At 39.5% G+C, this 26,645-nt stretch overlaps 1 protein-coding gene across 2 annotated transcripts in view; it reads left to right on the forward strand.

Annotated features, from left to right (window-relative positions):
* Positions 1-26,645, forward strand: part of Pard3b (par-3 family cell polarity regulator beta) — a 1,021,419-nt gene that overhangs the window by 559,257 nt on the left and 435,517 nt on the right. For both annotated transcript variants that reach the window (XM_041659081.1, XM_041659082.1), the window contains exons 11-12: positions 10,508-10,693; positions 24,168-24,338. In XM_041659081.1, coding sequence (XP_041515015.1) covers positions 10,508-10,693; positions 24,168-24,338 — 357 coding nt within the window. The remainder of the gene's footprint in view (positions 1-10,507; positions 10,694-24,167; positions 24,339-26,645) is intronic.

Genomic DNA, 26,645 nt, shown 5'->3' on the forward strand with positions numbered 1-26,645 from the left:
TCTAGCTAGCTTTCATATCTTAAATTAATCCATTTCTATTATTTTATATTTTACCATAAGGCTTATGGTTTACCGGTAAGGTACTCCCATCATTCTTCTTCAGCAGCTACATGGTGCCTCTCTGACTCTGCCTTGTTTCTTTCTGCATTCAGTTTAGTTTTCCCACCTAGCTCTGTTTTGTCCTTTCTATAAGCCAGAACTGCTTTATTAGCCAATGGTAATAAAACATATTCATAGCATTCAGAGGAGAATCCCATAAAAGAGCCTTATTTGGATATAACCAAGGCCAGACAGATCTCCTCAAGAGTGCTGAGCATGCTGTGACCCTACTTTGCAGTTATCCAAGGATGTTCCATGTTAGTCGATGCAGCTTCTGCCTCCCAAGCTGTAGGCAGGATGGTGAGGAAAGCAGGGCAGGTCCTATGCCAGGATGCTCAGCCCTGTTTGATATTAGCATTTGGTTTATGTTTGCTTCCATCCTTGATGCTGCACTCTTTTCAAGAGGTTAGCCTGGAACACCAAGTATTTCTGATCCAAAAATATTGGAAGTAGATTACCTAAGATCCCAGCTTCTAAATGGGCTACTCTGTCTAGGATTGCAATTCCTTGTAGACAATTGAATGATTACAATTATACATTTGTTCTTGCATCTTTCATTCATAAAAAAGCATGTGACTAGGTGGCTCAGCTGGTAAAGGCAATTTCAGCACAAGCCTGGTAACCAGAGTTTGTTCCCTAGGATCGCATAAGAGTGGAAGGAGAGAACCAGTTCCACAAAATTTCCTATTTCCACATGCCACATATCCACCCTCATCACACACACACCCCCCACCACACACACACACACACACACACACACACACACAAAATGCAATTCATATATTTTAAAGTGTGTGTACTTGTGTTTCAACAACTGAATTATTGTAGGTAAAATATTTGTGATATTTGGGTATGAAATGGATGTTTGTTTTGAAACACAGTCTCACTATGTAGCTCTGCCTTGCCTGAAATGTTCTGTGCAGACCAGTCTAGTCTTGAAGTGACAGAGATTTGCCTCTACCTCTCAAATACTGGGATCAAATTTATCTACCTTCACACCCATCTCTCTGATCTACTTTTATTTTTTTATTTTATTTTTTTTGTTTTTTGTTTTTCGAGACAGGGTTTCTCTGTGGTTTTGGAGCCTGTCCTGGAACCAGCTCTTGTAGACCAGGCTGGTCTCGAACTCACAGAGATCCGCCTGCCTCTGCCTCCCGAGTGCTGGGATTAAAGGCGTGCGCCACCACCGCCCGGCCTCTCTGATCTACTTTTATAACATGAAAGAGTAAACACAAATCAGAAAGACCCATCATTTCTCAACACTAGCAAAGACAGGTCCTAATTTTAAAAAATGTAGCTATCTGAATTATAAAATACCAACATATATACAAAAAGTATTATGTTCATTTCATATTTATTAGTTATTTTAATAAAAATAAAACAAGTATTATAAATATGATTAATGGTATACTGTATGATGCTCTGATGTCTTTTATTATTTAGATTTACTTGTTTTCAGAGGAGGAGATCACTGTAGTTGTTTTGTTTGTTTGAAACAGACTCTCATGGAGTCCAGGTTTGTCTGAAACTGCTATGTAGTTTGGGACTCTTCATCCCCCTTCGCCCAAGGATTCCAAATACGCCATTCCAGATAGAAACGATGATGCTGACTTTGTTTACCTGGTGTTTTAAGCTCTGATCCAACGTTACATTAAGGTAATTTTTTTATGGCACAGGCAGTGAAGAATAGTTGTTATCAGATCCTTGTTTTGGGATGTTAGTTCAACCTTTTACTTATCAAAATCTGATTTTTTCTGGCATGTTGTTCATGTAGCTACTCTTACTTTTGCTAATTTGCTCCTCCTACCAGCTTTTAGTGAGACGGGATGCTTTACAACAAATAAGAAAAAAATTCAAATATGAATAATTTCTACAATTTTCTTCACCCTTGTCAGTGGTTAAAATCTAACAAATATGGATAGCTGTCACCTTTGAAAGATCATCATAAAGATATAAATTTAAAATAGTTACTCTTGAACCAACTATAATCCACATTTATGTTTTCTTCCTTTGAAAGCACATGCCAACATTGCCTACATTTTGCTCTCTGCGGCGTTTCTCCTACTTTTGCTAACATTGCTTCACCGTGTTTCATTCTAGGCAATTTAGTTCAGAGCTATGAAAACATAAACACAAGTAGCATTATACAAAAAGAATAGGTTATAGTAAAAAATATATACATAGATATAGATATACACATATATATGCAAGCAATAACATTTTTTTTAAAAAAACAGGCAATGAATTTGAAGGAGATGCAGGAGGGATACATAGGAGGATATGAGAGAGAAGGAAAGAAAGGGGGAAATTATAATCTCAAAAAAATGGAAAAAAATAAATAAAATGATCAACAACAAAACATCACTATAATCCCTTGTTCTTTGTTGAAAGGTATACATTTCCCAGTGGGAAAAACAATTTAAAAAATCATTGGCCCACATGTAGATCACCACGTTCTGCTAATTTCTGTCCGTGCATTGAAAGATGTGGGGAAAGAAAAGTCACTTGCCATTATTAAAATGACATCCTTGGGTCCCAACTCACCTGTCTTGTGCCTGCTCATCTTAGGTCTTTTTCATTTCTTTACTCTTGAAAAGACAATCAAAATAAAATGCTGTTGGGAAGAGCCTCTGACCCCCACTGTAGGAGAATGCTCACATTCTGAATTTTATATAATCCAATTGACCAAAAACCTTTCATTCTTATAATAGCAACCTAAGGCTTTTTTAAGAAAATTAAAAAAAAAAATCAGAAAATTAAGTGTCTTTCAGGAATCCTATCCTTTCACTGTTGTGAAATTTTTCTATTATTACAAAAGTTTTATCCTTTAAATTTATCCTTAGAATTTTATCCTTAGAATTTACTTAGGCAAAAATTAACAATAGTTAAGCTTATTATAAAATATCCTAGCAGAAACATCAGGTGTAACTCTTTGCTCTATATATAAAAATTACATTCGTTCTTTTCTTTAAACCCTTTGCTTGAGTTTTTGTAATTGACAAAATGATTGTATGTGAAACATAATTCTTGCATAAAGTAAGCCGCTCACAACACAGGCTAATTACACATGTGGGAGGCAAGGCAGAGACATTCACATTTGCTCCTGCTGAGCCCCAAGCATGGCATTTAATGAAATGAGGGCCATAAGAGGTTCAGCATGGATGCTTTCAGGTCTGGCCTGGGCTTCTGGGAAATTGAGCATTGGCCCTGTGGGCTGCTGCATTCCCCCAGGATTTAAAAGGCTGGGTTATTACCTCTCGCGTGTGTGAATCAAGCACCACTTTGCAATACAGGACATTTGTGTGTCTAGAGATGGCCCTATTTGAAATACTCTTAAACTAATAACATGGATGCCTCCCTGCCCGTCCATCTTCGTGCTGATTTTCCTGCCTCTCACATGAAAAGATTACTTTGGGTATTTGTTTTATAGACGGGGTTATGTACAACAAGGTCTATGGAGACACCTCCGGTTCCTATTTCTTGTTCTTAAACACCACCTCTTCACATAGCATAAGTAAACAGAAAGAGGCTTCCATGTTGTTCCAACGGTTTGACAAACTATGTGCTTTGTAAACCGGCCATTTTGCATTATATGGTGTTCAGTACATAGAATATGCTTGGTGGAAAACTCCTGAAAGACTCTAATTTGCAAAGAGTAAGTTTTGTGAGTCATGTTAGAGTAGCCTCAATTCCTCTCGGAGTTCCATCTGCAACAGGTTATCTATTGTGTCTGTATATCTCTGCTCTTCTATTTCCATTCTATATATACTCTGATATGTTTTAGATATACATATATATATATATATATCCTTTAATAGGATATAGAATATATAAATAAAATTACAGAGAATTAAAAATTAATGAAGTAACTGTGTTCAAGGAATAACATGTACCATCTTATATCATCATCCATCATGGTATGTTTATCATCCTGTATGATATATATTAGAAACATGCTATACTATAGGAGCTTGAAGATATTTTTTACAAAAGAGAGGAAAAATGGCTAACATTATAACTGGTTGTGATAAAACATTAAAATACCTTGTAGAATTGGTTTAAACTTTATTTGCAAATTTTTGGCATTTGCTTTTTTTTCTTTCTTAGTTAAAACAATGTTTACATATTCATGGATGCAGTGGTTTCAAAAACGAAAACTACAATATACTATTTGGCTATGGATTCAATCTAGTACATTGTACTCACAAAAAAAAAAAAACCTCATAAGGTTTAATAGAACAGCATAGAAAATACCAGAATGAGTTTCAATCTTGACAAATATTATCTAATAAAACTTTCTGTAAGTGTGCTTGTGTGTGTCTGTCAAGTCTGTCTGTCTGCATGTGTGCATGTGTGTCTGCATATTTTCATACAGGTAAATGGACCAATAGATGAACATATATAGATGAATAGACAAATAATATAGCTTTGGGTACAGGATCACAGTGCTTCTAAAACCTTGGTACCATGAATATTTCTTTGTGATGCTGACTTTCAATCTGAGGGAACTGATGGAGTTTAAAAACACAAACGCATGCATACAATATGTACATACCACATGCAGTCAAGAGAATTAAATACCGCATATAATAAATCTAATAACATGTATTATGTACAGTTTCCAAATAGGGTAGATACATAGGTGTCCATGTGTACACGCATGCCTTTAAAGGTATATTGTCCATTCCCATAGTTAGCAGTATAATGATGTAGAAAACATTTTTATATGCCATACCTTCTTTCTACAAACATTCCTTTCACAGTAATTCAGTAATATTGGAAAGACATAAAATACAAAGGAAATAGCAGCACTCCCATTGGAGTAAACCTCGACCACTACTCTGGGGACACTACATAGTGCAGAATTCTTGTGTCCAGCCAGACAGAGTGGGATGGCGTCTGTGTGTGTGCAGCGTGTGTGTGGCACAAGTGATGCATGAAGCACGCTACACACAAAGTTTGCCTCACATCTTATGTCAATATTATTTTATACAATTGTATATATCCATTTAATAAGTAAAAAGTAGCAATCATGTTAGTATAGCTAGCCTAGAGGACTGTACTTGATGGTCACATAGTTTGGTCTTAGAGTCTTGTACAAGTAATAAGAGGCAATCAGAAGGAAGTTGTACCAATTAATGTAGCATTTCCTTTCATATTCTCAGCTCTGCTCATCTCACAAAAAAATGAATACCTGCCTTCAGGAATCCGCTGTCATCTAACTGTAAACACAGGCGAGTGTATGACTGTAAAGTCTATTTTAACCACACGTTGGTCGTGAACTTGTGCTCTGAAGACCTGCCCCCTTGCAGGGTGTTTATTGTCTTGGGACTTGAAAACGTATCAGTAGTAGCAATGTAACCAACAACATCTTTTATACTTTCTAGACCCAGGCATTTTTTAAAATCTGGCTTCATTTGGTAATGTTAATTCAAGACCAGTGGTTTCTCAACTGAATGTAATTCAATCATACTTCTGACGATGCCTGTGGCCTTTTCAGTTAGCACAGCTGGGGCAGAAACACTACTGAGGTTATAGGGATGTAGTTAACTACAATGCATAGGACAGTCCCACAGAGCCCCAAATGTCAGTTGTGCAAAGGTTGAGGCCCAAACTGAGTATTCTGTGTAGTTAGTCCCTAGCAAGTGCTGGAACTTTGAATTTAGGAATACATAGTGGGGCATTTTGAGTATCTATCACAGCCTAGCCTTGGGACTATTGAGGACTTTGTGTCCAGAAATGACCTCAGTGAAAAGCTATAAAAGATAACGAGAAGGTAAATTAAAAGTGTGACTCACAAGCTTCCCCTACTACCCTAGTATTTTTATGGGGAGCTGCAGCTATCTGTAGAAGGAAAAGGCAGGGGTTCTCCTAACACAGGTGGGAGGATATCTTGCTGAAAGCCAGGAAGCCAGGAGCATCTGCAGTCTGATTGTGACATTGCCCTCAGCTTGACCATGTTTCTGATGACCTTCATCATTCACTGCAGAACGTCGCTTAACAAGGTTTGAGCTTAATTTTTAGAGTTGCTTGTTTGAACCAAGTATGAGGCATTCGGTATATTGATTTTTGTCTTTGTACATTAGGTAAAGGAACATTTATTTCTAAGAAAGGAAATGGCTGTGTTAACTACTATAATGGCTTCCGTCACCCCTGGGAATTCGCCATCATTAGAAACCACTAATTATGACTCGAGCCCGTTATAGCATAACAAAGATGGGAAGCATAACTGGAGTTGGTAGAGAATATAAATTGCGTATCGCTTTACTTTCATTATAGGAATCTATCTCTAGATGTCCTGTGACTATGTGACGTCATGATGGGCCACAGCTCTGGGACACACAGATGTGTAGTGGCGCAGTCGTAAAGGGTCAGGCTGCCAGGCACGCTGCTCACACTTGTAATCCCAATTTACATGAGTTTCAGGCTAGCCTGAGCTACAGAATGAAAACCTATCATTTCAAAAAGAAAAGAAAAAAAGAGAGAAAAGAAACAAAAAGATTAAAAAAAGAGACAAAATAAACCCAGAAGTGGAAAGTAAAATTGTGATTACCGGGGGATGAGGAGACTAGAAAGGTATTGGTCAAAATGTACCAAATTTCGGTTCACAAAGGAGTGATCTAGAGACTACTTCATTACCTGAATGGTGACTATAATTCTATAATTCATAGCAATGTATGGAACTCTTAAAATTCACTGAAAACAGGCTTAAGGGGTATTACTCCCACTACCTTCAAAATATGTTTCTGAGGTAATGCTTATGTTAATAAGTTCAGTGTTTTTATGTATACATGTTACGTATACATGTTTACTATGTATACATTGTGTGTGTGTGTGTGTGTGTGTGTGTGTGTGTGTGTGTGTGTGTTGACGTGGTGCTCTGGATCCTAACTAATGTCTTTATGCTTGGACAGCAGGCACTTTTTAAAAATTAAATTAATAGATATATTTTAAACCCTAACTGGTTTCCCCTCCCTCCTCTTTTACCATTCCTTCCCTCATGTCTCCTTTGCTCTCCTCCACCAATACATTCCTCCTCTGTTTCAGTTAAGAAAGGGGAAGGCCTCCCATGGATATCAACCAAGTATGGCATATCAAGTTTCAGTAAGACTAAGCACCTCCCCTTGTAATAAGGCTGGGCAAGATAACCCAGTGTGAGGAATAGGGTCCTAAAAGCCAGACAAAGGGGACAACTGCTGTTCCCACTGTTAGGAGTCCTACAAGTAGACCAAGCTACACAACTGTCACATATATGGAGAGGGCCTAGGTTAGTCTCGTGCAGGTTCCATGGTTATTGGTTCAGACTCTGAGCGTCTATGAGCCCAGGGTAGTTGATTCTGTAGGTTTTCTTGTGATTTCCTTGACTCCTCTGGCTGGTAAAATCCTTCTTCCCTCTCTTCAGCAGGATTCCCTGAGATTGGCCTAATGTTTGGCTGTGGGTCTCTACATCTGTTTCCAACAGTTAACTGGATGAAGGCTCTCTGATGACAACTGGGGTCCTCACCAATCTATGGGAATAGCAACATATCTTTAGGCATCCTATGTTGACACTTGGGTCTACCCTAGGTCTCTGGGCCATTCAGAGTCCGGGTTCTAGCAGTCCAGGCAATGTCAGAGGTAGAAATCACTCTTGTGACATGGATCTGAGGCTGGACCAATCATTGGTTGGCCACTCCCACAATTTCTGCACCACCCTTATCCCAGCATCTCCCGTAGACAGGACAGACTGTTGATCTAAAGTTGTGTGGCTGATTGGTGTCTCAGTTCCTCCACTGAAAGATTTCTGGGTCATAGGAAATGGCCAGTTCAGACTCCATATCCACTGTCAGCAAGCATTTGTTTTCCACTGAACCATATTCCCAGCCTTGTATTCATAAACACATAATATACACACTATAAATATATACATTTATCATTTAATAATAACTTTATAGCATGGCTGGTATCATCTGTAATCAGAGATCATGGATAAATGTCAGTGCTTTTGTGAAAATGTCTATAGAATATTAGACATGTAATAAACAGTTCATGACCTTTTACTAAAAATAAATATAATTGGAGCCAGGAGTCATGCTGCCTGGACATCACAAAGCTTCGGTATTTGCAAGTCTTGTGATCTGGTAGCACAGTGCCTGGCTACTATGCACCATGATTCCTTTGTCTTTAAAATGGCCCTGATAACGAATAAACCTTTAGAGTCACCATGAAGCTAAGTGTTTTAACCCGTTTCAGGTACTTGTAGTGGGTCAACTCCATCATCGTTAGCCCCTAGCTTGTTGTTTTTATTGTATTTCTGGCTCTCACAGGTCAGGAACTTAACTTTGAAATGAAAAGGTAGCCATAATTCAACATGGTCTCTGTTACTGCAGTTAGATAACAATTAAAAGTATGAATACGCGTAAAACAATCATGGCTGTCGGTCAATCATGGCTGTCAATCTTACTCGTTGTCAAGTGAAACCTCCTTGATCATGAACTACGTGAACTGAAGGTGCAGTCATACACCACATGGTATCACACGCTACACACTTGCCGCACACAGTCATGTATCCTAGGAGTATATTTATCTGCTCATGTCCCCATCTAGAACAATGTATAACTATATTTCTAAAGCAAATTAGTTTTTTTAAAACAATTTTCTGTTTGTAGTAGCCAAAGAACTTTCTAGTTTTACTTCCTAAAAAATTCAGAACATACAGTGAGAACAATTGTCCTTTAATTTATAGTTTATTTCTGTATAACTTTATTAGACTTAAGTTAACCCAATCCCAGAGAGGCCCAGAAACACAAGTGACTGTAAAATGTTATGTATTCTAAATTAGGCAGATTGGAAGACAATGGTGAAGGCTATGTTTACATTTAGTGTTGAGCTCTGACGTTCCAATGAGGGGGGAAAAAACAAACCAGCAACCGGGAATGGTAACTTTGACTCTAGATATGAAATTGCTGATTCCTTCTTAGCTAATACAATGACGAATATACATATATATGCATATATTATATGTGTATGTGTATATATGTATATGCATATATAATACATTATAGTATATATAAACCTACAGTAGATTTATTAAATTAAGCAACGAAGTTTCCTTCCTTTGAACAACCTTTTGTCAGCGTATTACCAATAAACCTCATTCACGGTGGAAGCAATTGAAAGAATCATTTCATTACAAGTTAAATGTGGGTTTTTGTCTTTTTTGTTCAGAGTTGAAAATGTCAGGTCAGTGGATCTGGCTATGATCAGACCCCTTAATCCTGTTTTAATTATGGGTTCTCTGCTACTTCTGATTTTATATGAATTTGAGACTGACATTCAGACATTCATGACAATGTTTTAAATACACAGTTTTACAGAGGAGTCACCTCAAAGCGACCTTAAGATGAGAGACTCTGTAGACATAATTACAGAGAGGAAGTAACTGCTACCCTAGAATGAGTGGATGGTTTTCAGGAATATCTTATTTTCAAATTTTCCAGCTAAGCACTGTGGTGCTTTCTCATCCCTGCAAGCTTGAAGAGGTGCGGGGGGTGGGGGCGGCAATAATGCAATGATCATGTACAGCACGCTCAGATTCTCATGACTGTGTGTCTGAAGACCCTCTGTACCACATATGACTGACCACATACTTCTCCCAGGAGAGCTGGCCCATAAGCCTGCCTTTGCCACTACAATCCTGGGAGACTAGTTTGCTAGTGGGTATATGTGTCATTTGTCAGAGAGCACATGAATATTTATTGTGCACAATTACTTTTTATGGCAGTCTAAGAACCTATTTACTTTTAGGGGACTCTGCTAGACAATGATATAAGCTTACCACTTGATTTTTGATAAGATGAATTTGAATTCAATAATAGCCATTAAAAATGTTTCTAAACTTTAAAATGAAAATTTCCATGTTTGAGTCCTATTGATACTCTTCACCAGTGCTATAGTTTCCATGGCAAAGTATATATCTTAAATTATAAGTGTAATATTTCTCCAAGCTTTTCACAAAGTTCGGTATATTAAGCTCTGCATCTTCATTTGCGTGATGAAGATGTGGAGAATGAATGATCTCTAAGAATCTTCTGCAACCTGACGTTCGCTGAGTTTAACATCCAGCCTATTTCGTTATTTTAAATATCCAACCAAGTTCCCAAAATGTCTGCAGAATGTTTAAAGTTGTACAACTTGACCTCACAAAGTGGCCTCTTTTTCAGCCATAACCAGATTCTATCCCCAGAGAGCACTTTGCTGTGTGGTAGGCATGGTGGCAGCATCTTACAGAGAGGTAAAGCGACTTGTCTTTATCTGCCAGGAAAATAGCTGTTAGAGGTCCAGCCATTCCATCTTGTCAACTGCATCTGCTTCAGTCATCCGAGAAGGTGAACTGATATCAACCCTCCTCTTTCACTCTTCCCAACAGAAAGGAGAACCTGACTGCTACATGCTCTCCCTGGAGGCAAGCGAGCAGCTCACCTTGGAGATCCCCCTAAATGATTCTGGCTCCGCTGGCCTTGGAGTTAGCTTGAAAGGGAATAAATCCCGAGAAACTGGAACTGACTTGGGGATTTTTATCAAATCTGTCATCCATGGAGGTGCTGCTTTCAAGGTAAGGATGTGATGCTTGTCTGGGTGCTAGTACTTGGGGATGTAATTGTTGTGCTTGAACCCAGAGAGAGGCCATTGCTAAAGGATGGGATCTATTGAGACTTTCCTGCTAGACACTGAAAATGCGTGTGAACAGATCTGAGGCCAGTTCCTTGTTTTCATACTTCCTAAAATAATTCTGGAAGCTTATCATGATTCCCATTCTTTTGATTACTCTGTTAAGGGTCCTTTGAATCTATAACTTGGCAGAGTAGCACCTAAAACTATGCCATCAGAAAAGCAAAACTGAAATGAGTTGACATCAAGGCAACAAATGAGAAAACTGTGCTTACAACAAAAGAAAGAAGCAAGCAAGCAAGCAAGCTTAGTGGGTTCTAAGAATGACTGTAGAATAAACTAAAAGTCATCCATCACTCTGTGTACCTGAAGATAATCACAGTGCACCGGACATATTTGCCTTCCAGCACTCGAGTAAGCTGATTCAGTTCCAGAAAGACAGAGAATATTATGGCTATACTTTTTCACATTCGGGTGGACTGAGACCAAAGCTATTGACATGCCACTAATCCAGCACTGCCACTACTGGGTGTCCATGTGACACTGTGGCCAAGGATGTTCACTAGTTGTCTCTCATGTTGTTACCTGCAGAATCTAGTCCATAAGGGCCCTAGGGACTAAATAATGAATGCGCACAAGAGATTGAGAGGAGCAAAGTGATCATAGAGAGGGAAAGCATGTCTGTGGCCCTGACCACCATCTTCTCGTGCCATGGAATGGTATTCTAGCATCCTGCTTGCATCTTTCGCTTGCTCTGTAAACACAGGCAAACTAATCTTCCGAGCTGGCCCCAGTTTCCTCATTTAGGGAGTCAGTAAAGTTTGTAGCGCTTATGTGCCCATGCTATTATGATGACTAGGACACAATCCACATAGAGCAGTGGTTCTCAACTTAGGGGTCACAACCCCTTTTGGGGTTTCATATCAGATATCCTGCATATAAGATATTTGCATTATGATTCATCAGTAACAAGATTACAGTTATGAGTAGCAATGAAATAATTTTATGATTTTGGAATCGCTACAACATGAGGAACAACATTAGGAAGGTTGAGAACCGTTGACATAGAGTCTTTGGCTCAGTGTCTACCAAAGCCTCTAATGCCTGTTAACCATTGCAAGTGGACTTACTGTTGGCCATGTGTGCCCCCTCGCACACCAAAGCTGAGGATGCCTATTTAGACTTCACAGGAATAGCCAGGTCTTATTCTTGCTTTGTTTATCACTCTCTCCTTATGTCTCCACTTCTGCTGTGCCTTCAATTTAGACTCTCAGCTGATGTCCTCTTTCTTGGAACAGTGGGATTTGCACTATAGGTAGGCAATTCTTTAATTTATTCTTCAGCTCAGTTAGCTTTTGTCACATGATCAATAATCATAAAAGTTCTTAATGAGTAAGCTTTTATTTTGCTCATGGCTCTGCAGGGCAATTCCTAATGTGGTGGAGGTTCTGATGCAGGCTGGGTGTTTTCTGTCACACTGTAGATCTGTAGGAGGAGGGCCCACTTGTTCGTCCCGGCCGCGGTAGCCTGGAGATAACCACACAGAGATTGTATTCATTAAAACACTGCTTGGCCCATTAGCTCTGACTTCTTACTGGATGACTCTTATGTTAATATAACCCATTTCTATTAATTTGTGTATCACCATGAGGTCATGGCCTATAGGCAAAGTTCTAGCACATCTATCTCTGGTGGTGGATTCATGACGATTCTCTCTCTCTCTGCCTTCCTTCTTCCCAGCATGCCATTTAGTTTTCCCTGCCTACCTAAGTTCTGCCCTATCAACAGGCCCAAAGCAGTTTCTTTATTAACCAATGAATGCAACACAAAGGCAGAAAAAGACCTCCTACACCATTGAGCCTATGGCAGGGAAGAACAGAACTAGGCAGGGAAAGCTAGGCTGTATGCTAGGAGAAGATGGGCAGTCAAGGAGCAGCCATGGATCCACTGGGAGACAGATGCTGCCATGTGGTGACCTATAAATTAATAGAAATGGGTTAAATTAATATAAGAGTTAGCCAATAAAAAGCTAGAGCTAATGGTACAAGCAGTGTTTTAATTAATACAGTTTCTGTGTGATTATTTCCAGGCTAAGCTAGCTGGGTGGCTGGGACAAACAAGCAGGCCCTCCTTGCAGTATAGGTCTACAGACATATTATGTTCCAACCCTTTGAGAGCAGGCTAACAGATATCAGAGGGCTAGCTGCAGTGGGAAATGCCTTGCAATGCCTGGACTCTGAAGTGCTCCACTGTCACACCACACATACAAAACTCATCAGAATCGTCATCAGACTGAACCTAAGGTCTTGGACTGAAAATCATTGTCCTCACAGGGGAGCTGGCAGAAGTGTGAGTGCAGAGACTGACCAAGCAATCAATGAGGTCTATGAATGAATCTCCAATTCCCTCTAATGGGTCTCAGATAGCACGGAAGGGAAACAGAGGGACAATAATAGCAACAAACGTTGACATCCATCATACTTCCTGCTTGTATATGCCAGGCACCACGATAAGTATTTAAAATGGATTCTCCAATTTTATTCTTCATTTTCACATTTTTATTATGTCATTTTATCAAAAAGCAGTGATTTCAGGGCTCTATTCTTATGAGATGATCCAGACTTGCCAAATATAGCATCAGACTTCATAGCCTGTGCTACACTGCTTTATCATGAAGATACTTTTCAGTACGTCTAAGTGTGTGCCTGAATGCAGGGGCTACTTCCTGACACAGCCTTGTATCGTGTTCATTCTTCTTAGCAAGCAGTCGAAGTGTGCACTTTGTTCAAGAACAGGTGCTATGTTTGTGGACACCTGCTTGATATTATTCTTCTCCCTCCTAATGGCAGCTCTTTTGTGAAGAGTTTAATCAAAGCAAAGTTGAAAATGAGATGACTTTTTGGAAATTAAAATAAAACATTTTTGTTTTTGTTTTTTGGGGGTTTTTTTGTTTTGTTTTTTTTAAAAAGGGGGCAATAGCTTCAGTTCCAGCAGATAGATATTGGTGTGTGGTTCAGTACGCATTTCTGATTGTGACAATGAGCAACCCCTTACCTGAGCAGACTCTCATAGTCCCATTCCTTGCTGCGAGATTTCACTTTCTGTTTATGTCCACTTCCTTCCTGACACACCGTTGAAACCACTGGACAGCATAGTTATAACAGTAGTTTTTAACATGAAGAGGCATTGATCATGAATTTAGCCTTGTCATGAATGGTTGGTAGCCATTTGTCTTGTGTATCTCTTTCACTGTGAGCAGTAGATCCCTGAGCTCTGTTCACAAGGAATCCGATTAAGGGAAAGGAAGCTGTATTTTCCCTTTTTCTGCTAGTGCAATAATCCACTGTTACTCCTCCGAAGATTGTCTCCTGTTCCCCAAATCTGGATTAAGTCTTACAAAATTGTCTGGAGACTTTGTTCCTGTCTTGGTTGAAGAGAAACAAATGTAACAGACTGCACTGTCCCTGAGGCTTGGAAGATGAGCACCGGGACATCCCTATTAGCATCTGGCCCTAGGATTTTACTTGAAATCAACAAAATACTTTTTTTCTACTGGAGCCCGATCTTTTTCTCCCAGCATTTCGTTCCACTAATTGGTTCTCAAGGTGGTTTTCCCTTAAGGGAAGGTGGATTGTTGAAAACTAAACTACTTTGAAAAGTATGACCAAATTCTTCCTGTGGATTCTGCCTTCTGTATCCTCCTGGGAGCTTCTGAGGATATAAACAAAGACAGGCTACCCACCAGATGTAAAATCTCAGAATGACTCGGGATCTGATGTCTCTTGTCTCACCTACCAGGCTACTACTTTCAAGCTTCTTGTTTCCTCTTTGAGTTATTTCTAATAAAAAAGGCAATTTTTATTATTGCTATTTGCTACTAAAAGCATACAGATACTCTTGAGTGCACTTTGGGAAACAAGTAGGAACTTGAGCAGGAAGCCAAGGCAAGCTGAATTACAGGTATACCTTGCTCAAAATTATCCAAATACTTAACTAACTCAGAACATTGAAGATACATTTAAAAAAAAAACAACACCCAAGAAAAATCAGGGAAAAAAGAAAACAAAAGAATTCCCAGAACTGAGAGGTGATTGAGGAAAGGCACCCTGGTGTCGTCTCTGACCTCCCACACCTGTACAGGAGTGAAATACCCGTTCATACTGGAGAGCAATCTTGTTGACTGTGCATACACGCAACACTTCTATACACACAAAGGAGCACAAGAAATAACACCCAGAAATTCTACTTTCCAAAAGCCATGCAGTTACAGGCTGTCATGGTATGTGGAGTTCCTTGCAGAGCCTTCTGAAGCATCACTGTGAGCTATCCCACATCATTCACGAAGCAACATGGACCACACCGCACAGTGCTGCTTCTTGGAGAACTGATGGCGTATGCCTACACAATGCTCCTGTTGCAGGCTGCTACTTGGATTTTCATTTCTTTCATTCCTCCTAGGCATTTGTCCCCAAAGTATAGTGTCATTACTTCTAATAACAAAATATAAGAGAATGTGTCTGCTGTGACTAGGATGAAATCAGGAGGTCCTTGAGGATGAGTTTTTTCAAATTCCCTTTTGTGGTTGGAATTTCAAGTGAAACTTGTTGTTGCTGTTTAAAGGAAAGAAATGGTGTCAGTTTTACACTTGGAAAGGTGTTCTCCCTTTTCCACATTTTCATTAAACCTTCACTTCATATTTTCTCAAGGTCACTCAGTGTCTCCAGTTGTTTTGAAGACTCTAGATATTTAATCATTTGCTAAACATTTTCAAGTTCAATGGTTTTTCTTTGCTTTTGATGAACCATATTACATATTACATAAAGTTTAGTATGTTCTATTATTTATTTTATATTTATTGCTTACACTTAGACTGGTTTTCTTTTACTGCAGTCATTTTTAGAAAAGATCCATCTTTTTTTAATTTAGGAAAAACATCAACACTAGCATGGGCTTAAGAAAGAATTCCATGCAGTGCATTACACTAGTTCTGGCTGGCACTTTTTATATTTGAATATGCTGATGTTACGAGTGGAATGCACCCTATTGAAGCCCTGAAATAATAAGATAAAAATTCAAATTGAAGAGTGTTTTTTTTCCTAAGGGAAACAAATGTCATATATCAGGTAGATAGATTATTTAAGGACTCTTAAACAGAGAGAATGCATTTAAAACTGCTACTCTGTATAAAATTAATTTAGCCCAGTTTGTGCTTAATAAATACTACTTGATGATAGTGGAATTAAGTAAAAGGAAAATGCCTAGCATAGCTAATTGCAAATGTGTGCACCCAGAATATGAAATAGACATCATTTAAGTAACTTGATTCTGTGTGCTCAAGAAATTCGGGGTGATTCTTCTCAAAGATGTAGAATTTCATAATCTTTTCATGGTGGATGTGAGAATTTTAACTACGGCGAGTATTCACGATGATCAGTTTTCTATGTCTAAAGTGAGCTGAGGGGAAGAGCATCCCCAGGAGCGGAAGATTGAGGGCCACAGGAGGATTCCTGTGTCTCGGGAATGCTGAGCATTTAGAGGCCTCCCACCCTCTTAGCAGGAGTCTGGTCAGTGCTCCCAGCCTGAGTAATTTCCACCTCCATTTCTCCCAGTGTCTATAAATCAGGGCATATCTATAATTAATGAATCCAAAGGAAGATAAAAGGGACAGCTATTTAAGGAACACTAATGTTAAATGATTTCTTCAACTCTCCATTTTTCTTAAAATTGATACATTCCCTGCCAGTGAGGACTTTGAGGCGTCGCTGGTAGTTGACGGCATCCTAACTTGTTCCTCTGAAGGAGGTCCGGGCGGTCTGGGTTGTGAGCAGCTACTCAATTCTAAGAACTGAGCACCGATGTGTTATCCCCATTCACAAATGGGCAACTGCAACTTGGAGCTGAAAAGCAAATCAAGAGATTTGTAGTCTACATACACAGTAAGAATTTTTTGTTAAAAACAAGGGAATCACGAGCCAAATAAGGAAAACACTGGTCAGTCGATTTTCCTCTAAAGCATTGAAACTCTTAGCAGGTGTTAATTCATGTGATCGTGCATGTCGTTTCTGAATTTAGACACCAAAAGTTCTCATCACATAACTTCTAACACTTTATGGTCTTACCTCAGCCTCCATCATTGCTTTGTTTATAATCTATATCACTTCTAATTTTTTTTTTTGGATTTCTAAAAATACAAATAAAAAGTACTTTTGGTCTGTGCTGAGCAAGACTTAAAACTGCGTCATTCTGGTGTACATTTTGGATACATCTGATTTCTCTTTAGGCTTGAAAGCACACATGACTTCATGGTGTCAGAGAAAAAAGGTAATCTGTACAAACTGATCTGTAATGATGGTGTTGTGGGTCTATAAATAATACCCGTTAAAAATAGTCTATAACTTAAATGTCCTCCCAAAAGCACCTGGAAGGATGCAACTGGGAGCTGGTGAGCCCTTCGAGAGGAGGGGCCTGATGGGAGGTGTAAATTCACTAAGAGGAAGCCTTAAAGGGGAAGTGGAGCCTGGCCCTTTCCTTGTATTCTTGTTGCTTTTCCACATACTCAGGCCATATTGTGTTGTCTTTCCATTGGCACAACTGCTCGTAGAGCAAATCTGAAACTGAGCTAAAACAGCAAATGTATATTAGTGCGCTTATATGTAACATAAGAAGAGAATACCAGGTGAGTACCTCAGGGAGGTGTCATAGAACAAAACTAATAAGCCTTTCCCCCCACCCCTACAGCCAGAAACAAAAACAAAAAAACAAAAGCATAGAGAAGGGGGAAAAAAAGAGTAAATACGGTAAATTTTTTCAATGGGAAAGATCTTAGAGAGTCTGTCTAATCTGTTCATGCATTCATGCAGGATATTCCTGATTCATGTATAACACATATGCCTTGACAAGCTTTCTTAATCTGCTTTTCTAGGCCAAAGTAAATTAGGAGCACAAAATCCGGAAGGAAAAAGGAAGGGGTGGAAAAGGATCCGGAATGACAGGAAACAGGAAGATGTAAAACAAGCACAGAGTGTTATTACCGTGCCGTAGGCCGGTAAATATTTCTGAGACTAAGTTAGGCCTTCTCAAACTTTCTTGCTGCAACAATAATAAGATTTAGTCTGTCTTTAGGAAGCTGTATGTTGCAGGGTTTTTATGTGTGCTCTGTATTTGTCCAGGAGTTTTAAGCAAAAAGGATTAGGCTGTATTTTAAAATCAATGTATCAAAATGATCATGTGTATTCTTGCCCCTATGCTCCAGAGAGGGTCCTTTGGCTTCCTTGCAAACATTTCCAAATGCCACAGATGCTGGGACTTTATTGGTCCATTCCATACAAATGGAATGAATCTCCCAAAATGGTACTGCATTAAATCCATTGAAAGAGATGGGGCCAGTACAGAAAAAGTAATCAAGCCAGCTTGGGCTCATCGGGTCTTCTTAGGTACAGTTTATAAATTAATTGATTTCTTCATTATAGATGAAACTTACACCAGTCCCTATGTACCTGACTGAAAGGGTTTTTTTTGTTTTGTTTTGTTTTTCCAAGTGACTCTATTTAGCAAGCACTCTACAGCCTCTGAAGTGAGTTAGGCAATCTATAATACATTGGAGACACAGAATGAACCACCTCATTCTATAATCTAGAAAGCTAAGGATACTAAATTAAATATGTGAGAAACTAATTCCCTAACGACCGCAATAGACAAATAGCTATAGTAACATGAGCATTGGGAAAAAGGGGCCTTAGTTGTCCTGGAGATTAACTGTGAGAACAAGATGGTGGCCAAGCCTCACTAGAAAGGGTAAGCACACATCTAATAAGAGCAAAGGACTTTCAGAAAGGAGGAAGGGGGTGGGCAAAGTCATTTACACCAGCCAGGGATCTTTTTGGGAGAGGTATCCCTCTTCCTTCAGTTGAGATATGTTAGGGCAGACGATGAAAATTGGAAACATCTCACATGGCCGGCTTCCTTTCTGAAACTGTGCTTAAAAGTGCTTTGTTTGTTCATGTCCCTTCAGACTGTTGTTTCTAAGTCACTTTAAATGATAACGAACTGAAGTCTTATTTTTTACATTGATTCATTTTGTCTTTTGGTTTATTTTAAAATTACAGTAGGCAGATACTGTCATAGAGTCATAGAGTAATTTTAGAACCTTTAAAAGAATTCATTTGGAACATTTGTCCTAATATTCAGGGGTACCTGGAGCATCCTCTGCTCCAGGGAATCTATTCTGTAAAGTTTGACTTTGGGGCTTGGGCCCTGGGTGTTGATAATATCCCAAGAGGCCTTACCAAGGGTCCTGTTAGAAACATGCGGAGACAGCAGCCAACATCTGGCCATGATTAGTCCTCTCAACACCCTGGACTAATGTGGATTGGCCTTGAGCCGCAGCCAGCTCTTCCTGGGAAAGCAAGCTCCCATGCTTCTCTCAGATTCTGCAGAGTCCTCTTTGCATAGACTTCCTTAGTCTCTCCTTTGCATCGTTACGACTTTACATGGAGGGGCTTTAGAAAAGCAGACTAATGGCAGTGCGTGGAGCTGTGTGACATCACCAGTTCAGAACAGAGGAAGTATTCAAGAGCTGATCACTAAGAGCTGAACTAGAAAGTCACAGTTCCCCTGAACGTCATGGCAGTTCTGCGGGAGGCACTTGAAATATCCCGCATAACACATGACAGCCCCTATTGCAAAGAATTATCTGGTCCAAATGTGGACTCACAGAGAAACCCTGGTATAAATGTTTGCTTTGATGAGACTAGGATATGTAACTTTTATTAGAGCCTCAGAGAGATCTAAGAATCCATCAAGTTTAAGGATTATTAGCAAAGGGACTGAAAACAAGACTCCAGAGTGACCCAGACCTGGTTCAGATCTTCTCACAGAACATGACTAGTAACAATTCATTCAACTCCTCAATTTCTTTTTAAAAAGTACTGTTATCATAAGGCTTCAATTATCTCATGCATTGAGAGAGTTTAAGCATAGTGACTACATTGTAGAAGCTTATTAGTTGTTTTATTAATATTTTAGTACCCTTAATCATCTCTAGAAATATGATTTTGGAATCAAAATAGCACAGTAGGAGCTCATACACATCCTCATCTGTTGGCAGAGACTATTCATTTATTTCCTTGCCGCTCAGACTTGAAATAATCACACAGAAACTATATTATTTATAACACTTCTTGGCCTATAGCTTAAGCTCATATCTAGCTAGCTCTTACATCTTAAATTAACCCATTTCTGTTATTTTATATTTTACCACCAGGCTCAGTCTCCTTCACTGGTGGCAACATGGCATCTTACTGACTCTACCTACTCTTTCTCTACATCTCTATTTGAATTTCCCAACTGGCTTTACTCTGTTGAGCCACTGGGCAAAATTAGCTTTATTCATTAACCAATGAAAGCCACACATTGACCGAAGGACTTCCCACACCACTCATCACTGGAGGGTCAAGGCAGGATTGCTGAGTCTGAGGCCAGCCTGGATTATATAGTAAGTTCCATAGTGAGGTCAGCCTGTTCTACAAGCTGAGATCTTGTCTTTGAAAATGAAAGAGATGAGAGATAAGAAGAGTTGGCCACGCTAAGACCCTTTTGAAATCATTTACTATAACCAATCCTCTATCTTTACATCCTTATATAGTAGGAAGATCATTGGAAGAAATGATTAGCAGAGGCCACTCAAAAGGCTTCCACAAAGACTCTGCAGAAGGCAGGTGTGTTGCTAATGCTCCTGGTCTCTGAGCCCTTGACCCTTCCGTTTACGATAAGTAGTTAGGACTGATGCCTTTCTAAGCCATCCCAGGCACAGATAAGAAAGGAACTTATAACTCATCTAGGCTTTTCATATCTCCACTAAAGTACCCCAAGTAAGTCGCTGGTACTTGTTATTCCCATTTTCTTACTCCCTCAGCATTGCTTTTGTGCCAAAGCTAAGGACTGGGTCTTTTTGCTTAGGGTTCTACTGACTGTAATATAGGAAAGATTTCCTTTGTCTCTAAAATTGTTTATTTATGATTGTTACTGTTATTATATAACACATGTATGTATGATGTCTGTATATATAAGCATACATGCGATGACACACATGTAGAGGTCAGAGGACAACTTTGTGTAGTTAGTTCCTTTATGTGGGTTCCAGGAACTGAACTCATGTCACCAGGATTACATGGCAAGTGTTCTTACCATCTTAGCCATCTTGCAAACCCAAGTTTTATTCCTTTGGAAAAGTGTAAGCATTACCCAGATTGTGATGAAGTAGATATGCTAAAATTACTAAGTAGCATCTTTGGATATTTGTATTCACTTATATAAAGTTGTATGTTTTAACTCTCATGACCAAATATCTATCTGAATATAATAGTAGCAGAAAAATGTCATAGAAAACTAATCTCCTTGGTGAAAATCATTTCAAAGTGAAAAGATATTCTTAATTTTCAGGAGTATTTTGAATTTGAGTAGCAAGTTCTGTGTTCAAGCAACTTCACTTGAGATGATGTCTTTAGATAATGTAGTTAGGAAGCAGATCTTTCTTTTTTCCTCCAGTTTGCTCCCATGCTTGGGCATCTCCTATACTTTCCTGCATGCATGTGCCAGGTATGTGCCCAGATTTCAAACACTGCTCTTGTCCAGCAGACACTTAAAGAGTATTTTCTCCCCAGTTTTGAAAGACTTTTCTTGGAGCAATACCCCTCTGCAGATAAGTAAATATTATTCACATGCCTGGGAAATACTAGTGAATTCAAGACTTGGACTGTTCTGTTTTTTATTTTTTTTTTTCAACTTTGACTTAACCAGCTGAGCCAGTCCTAATATATATGGTGTTAGATAAACGATGCCTCGTCTTACTGGAGCATTATATTCTCCGTCTGTAAATGGGAGAGGTTGGACCAGATGGCCTCTGCGGACCTTTCTAAGCTTGAAGCTCTGTGATGGTATTCTAAATGTCAAGACAATGTGGTCTTCCTGGCATTGCCATTAATGAAATTACCCGTCATTTATCTTATGAACAAGAAGCACACACCAATAGCAAGAGGACAGCCACTCCTACAAACAAGAGTGTGTGGGTTTTTATTGTGACCACAACTCTCTAGTGACATATGTGATAAATGTGAACATCTCAACAACAACAACAACAATTCCAGGGGCCCTGGGGTGAGTCGGCTGACCTGTCTTTTGTTTTGGACTTGAATATATTAAAAATATCCTACTTGATGCGTGAAACCTAGAATGCATCTAGAAATAGGTTTATGTTAATAGCTGTTGGTATAGCTTCTCTATACAACTGTTTTCTTCTTGCATCTTCCCAGTCATTAAATTCTTTCTCAGATTCCTTCAATTTTTTTTTGCTCCTCTTCCTGTCATAGAGGATGAGGTGCCCTCCCAGTTGACCTCTACAGATCTTAACATGGCTCATTTCCGGGTAACAGTGCCAGTGCCCAGATCCAACCCTTCTCCTTCTTCCTCAACTTTAAAATTTGCACGTCAGCTACATTAGGAGAATTTCAGTGACAAGATCAGCCCAGTGGTCCTCCTCACCATTTCACAGAGGCTTAATCCTATTCTTTGTGTGCCTAATTCACAATTGGATAGCAGAAAGAGGCAATTTCTTTTTTGGTTAATTAGGGGAAAGGTTACGTGAAGTTCCGAAGCCAGAGGGAGAGACATTAAGTTCCCATGAGACAGGCCTTGGAACAGTTTGTATCTGATCTTACGCACTCTCTACTAATCCCAATGCCTTGCCATCTCAACGCTCTTCCTGTGTGAGCGTGTACTCCTTTGGGTGGCCTCTACAGTCCTGTGTTGCCAAGACTCCATCCACCAGGTGATGTGTAGGACATCTCTAAATGCTCTCTAGACCAACAGCTGTCACTTTGTCACTTTCCCTGTTCCTTAGGGAACAGTCCAGCCATCTGCCCATGTATTTGTCCAAGCCTATCAACCACCCCACGGGTTTTCTCTCTGAGGCTCAATGACTAGCTTCCAGCCTATACTGTGTGTCTGTTTTGGTCATTTCTCAGGGAGTTTTTTTTTCCCTTTTTTTCAGTTTTGCATTATATTCTGTTCATTTGAACTTCTATCCCAGTTACCTTTTACTGCAAGGATTTTTTTTTTTTTGCATTTAGTTAAGCACTGCACAACTATACTGACGCCATGAAGTGAAAGGGGCTGAAGGGCCAAAGTTCACAAAACTAAGCTTGCGTGAGTCTCATCCAATGTACTATAGTGACCTAGGCAAATTAGAATTAGAATTCACGATTCTGATTACTTTGTAGAAAATTTTATAAAAACACGAATCTCCTTAACTTGGGTCTGTGAGCATCGCAGGAGGCAGATATGGAAGAAGTCTCTGGAAAAGTAAAGAACTGTGCATACCCACTTCTATTTTTGTGAAATGTATTAACGTCAGCAGCAGGACAGGATTCCCAGTTATATTTGAACCTGACTTTCTGCATGTCAAGTAGCATAGGACAGTTTCCACTCAGCGGTCTATAAACCCTGTAAACACCGTTCTCCCCGGGAGGGGATGCACTGTGGTCTGCCCGAAGGGGCTTCCTGAAGAGCTGCTCTCCCAGCTCACCAGCCACTGATGAGACCTCACTGACCGAAGGCTTCTGGCCGAAGGTGACTCTGAATGAAGAAAAGTGGGAAGAAGAGTGAGGCTGACTCTCCACACATGGGATTCCTGGAACTTTAATGGTAAAAGGCTTCTCTTCTAGCAGGGCTAGACGAAAATGTTTATTAGCTGGAACATCCCGGGAAAAAGTCTGGGAATCCCTCCCTTTGTCAAGCTTTCCTGCCAGAGGTATTAGGACAATTTGGTCCTTCACTGCACACATCTGTGTTCTTCTGATGTGTTGATGAGTCAGTCTGTGCTTGAGGTAGAGACAATTATATGAGGAATCTGTTCTCTCCATTCAGTAGGCTAGCAGTGATAGCTAAGAGAGGCATTATACTCTCGAGCGCACAGCTTTTAAGCACGTCTTTCCATGCCTGAAAATGCAAACCCTCCGTGTGGGAGATAGCTACTGCCTTTGTTTCCTAACCCGGGTTCCTCGAGTCCCCATAGGGTATTTACCAAAACAAACCGCAGAAGTGTGCTAGATTCGTATGTTTGCCAGACAGAGCTTTAGATAAAAAATATCAGACATGTCTAAATTATTGCAGCTCAGAACTCTGATTTCTTTTTAATACATTTTTATTGATATTTATTGAGCTCTACAATTCTCTCTGCTCTAAGACTTCTAAAAATAACTCCTTTCACACAAATCGTGATTGTTCGTATTTGTGACTGCTCGACTAGGTCCAGAACCGCCTCCATTCTGACTCTCTCTTCTTCGTGCTTGAACTTTCCCTCCCACCAGCTACCTGTCATCACCATGCTTTCTCGTCTCACGCTGTTTTCCCCTCTGCCCCAGGATGGCCGACTGCGAGTGAATGACCAGCTGGTTGCTGTGAATGGGGAATCTCTTCTGGGCAAGCCCAACCATGAAGCCATGGAAACCCTGAGGAGGTCCATGTCCATGGAGGGAAACATCCGTGGCATGATCCAGTTGGTGATACTGAGGAGGCCCGAGAGACCACAGGAGGTGAGACCATTCTTGACTTTCCTGAGATGGCTCAAATGGTCACCAGAATATGCAGACTCAATCACACATGTGGTAGGTTTACATTTATTGAGTCTGTCCTTGGGAAAGTATGGTCCAGACATACTCAGATGGATATATTGAAGAAACAGGTGGTTGTATATTTTAGATATAATAAAAATGTATGAAATATGCATATAAAGTAAATCATTTATCAAATATTACCGGTCTGCGTTTACTAGGGCTTATGTTCAGAAATTCCTAGGGGTTCTGAACTTACTAAAAAAGCATCCTTCTTAATACAACTTTTGGTGGTATGCTAGCAATGCCTGTACCTTAGGAAGTTCCTGGTCAGATGGACGTATACAGTGTTTATTGTGAAGATTATTAGGATATAATTAAATATCTATATTCTCTCCTATAATCTACACATAGCTAATACAGTCCTGCGGTATAACTAAGTTAAAGTTTGATCTGTTGAGCATTTTATTTTATTAAAAAATGGAAGTCTTATTTCTTTTTTAATAATTGTGCTTTTTAAAAGAATGGAAAATGCCCCCTTAAATATAAACTTTAATATAAAATAATATAATATAAAAAGAGTATAAAATAATTCTTAAATGCTGATATACCCAAACATTTCATTTACACAAAATTATAAACAAAGCTGATCTTAAAACAGTGTTTTAAAAGATTAAGTATTAAATGTTCCTAACAATTACTTCAGGAAAAATGAGTCGGTTCATACAAATGGACAAACTATCATCACATTTATACATCATGATATTAGGATAGTATCTAAGGCCAAAGTACGTTTCTCTGTTACACTATATAAAGTAGGAGATGGACTACTTGGAAAACTGATATCACACATTAGTGTTAGTAGTAAGTTCAACCAAATTTTAAAAATGAAAGATTATCAAAATGAAATATCTGTCAGTGGATCTCCTTGTGTTATATGCAGATTACTTGTGCTAAAACCCTCAATTTGCTGTTTCCCAACCATGAAAATGCACAGCCAATGTAAGCGCTTGATGTATAGAAAACAGATACTTGTACCTGTTTTATCCACCGTTAGAGCTTCATTTCTCCAAATGTGATCGGCTCCCAGTAAATGTTGCTAAATGAATGGAAAAGCTGCATCTGAGACCCACTTCATCTAACAGGGTGGTCTTGAAATAGTGAAATGATAGACCATCTCTTCCTTTGCTATATTATCAACTATTGGGAGAGAATAACTGTACCTCCTATACTCTTTGTGTATAACCTTGTAGATGTTAAAGAAATGTAAATTGGCCAATTACTGAAGACTATATATAATGAATGAGCTTGTTTTCCACACGTGTGTCTACCTAAGTGACAGAGTCTTCATGAATATTTAATGGGCTTCACTTGGGTACATAGTTTGAATGCCCTCATCTACTGCTTCCTAACACGAGAAAAGAGCCTGTCTGGTGTACTTTGGTCCTTCCTGTAGAGTCCTGGGATTGGAAAGTGATGTGAAGAAGGGAATCCGGGAGGACTCAGTCACCCCTTCTCATGTAATCTGTGTACGATAGCTTCCTTTAGCAGCCCCTTCCATTCTTCTTCCTTAGCTGAGGTACCTTTGTTAAAGGAACTCATGCAGAGGCCAAGCTAAGCAAAAAGGGAAAAGAATGAGTATGTCTTTAATAGACTAGAGGTATCGTTACCTTTCCTCTTCCCCCATTCCACGTCTGTTTCTAAAAGGCCGTGGATATGAATGGCAGTGGTGGATACCATACCCTGGCCCACGGAGCTGGGGTTCTTCGCTGTCAACACTTTTCTTTACTGTGGTGTCTCCGTCTTTAATTCCATAGTCCAGAGTGGAATGTGGTCAGCATTATCCCATCCGAAGAAAGTATCACCTTTCAGTTCATTCCCAGCCTCAGACGTGTCTTGTTAATACAGTTCACCAGGGAATCGATCAGGAATAGGAACTACTGTTACACGAAGCAATTTTTATGAGGACATTTAAACAAGGATTTTTAATTTTCTTTCCATTTTCTTGCCACAATATTTACGTGCTTTCCATGGGAAATGAGCAGGCGTTTGGACTCTGAGCTATAGAGAATCGTTGTGGTAGCCATGAAGATTAAAGGATCTCAAAGTCAGAAGCCTAATGCATAGCTTATCTTTATTAATTTAAAAAAATCAGCTATGAGAGCTCCCGGATCAGCCTGACCGTGTCGTGCATTTGCTGTGCACAGTGTGTGCTGTGCACAGTGGCTTCCCGTCTATTCTCCCAAAGAACAGCAAGTACTCCCTGGTCCATAGAAACGCATCCATAAC

Source organism: Microtus oregoni, unplaced genomic scaffold (genome assembly GCF_018167655.1).
Source record: "Microtus oregoni isolate MIOR12 unplaced genomic scaffold, Mior012 000010F_ref0000083, whole genome shotgun sequence".
Taxonomy (NCBI): Eukaryota; Metazoa; Chordata; class Mammalia; order Rodentia; family Cricetidae; genus Microtus; species Microtus oregoni.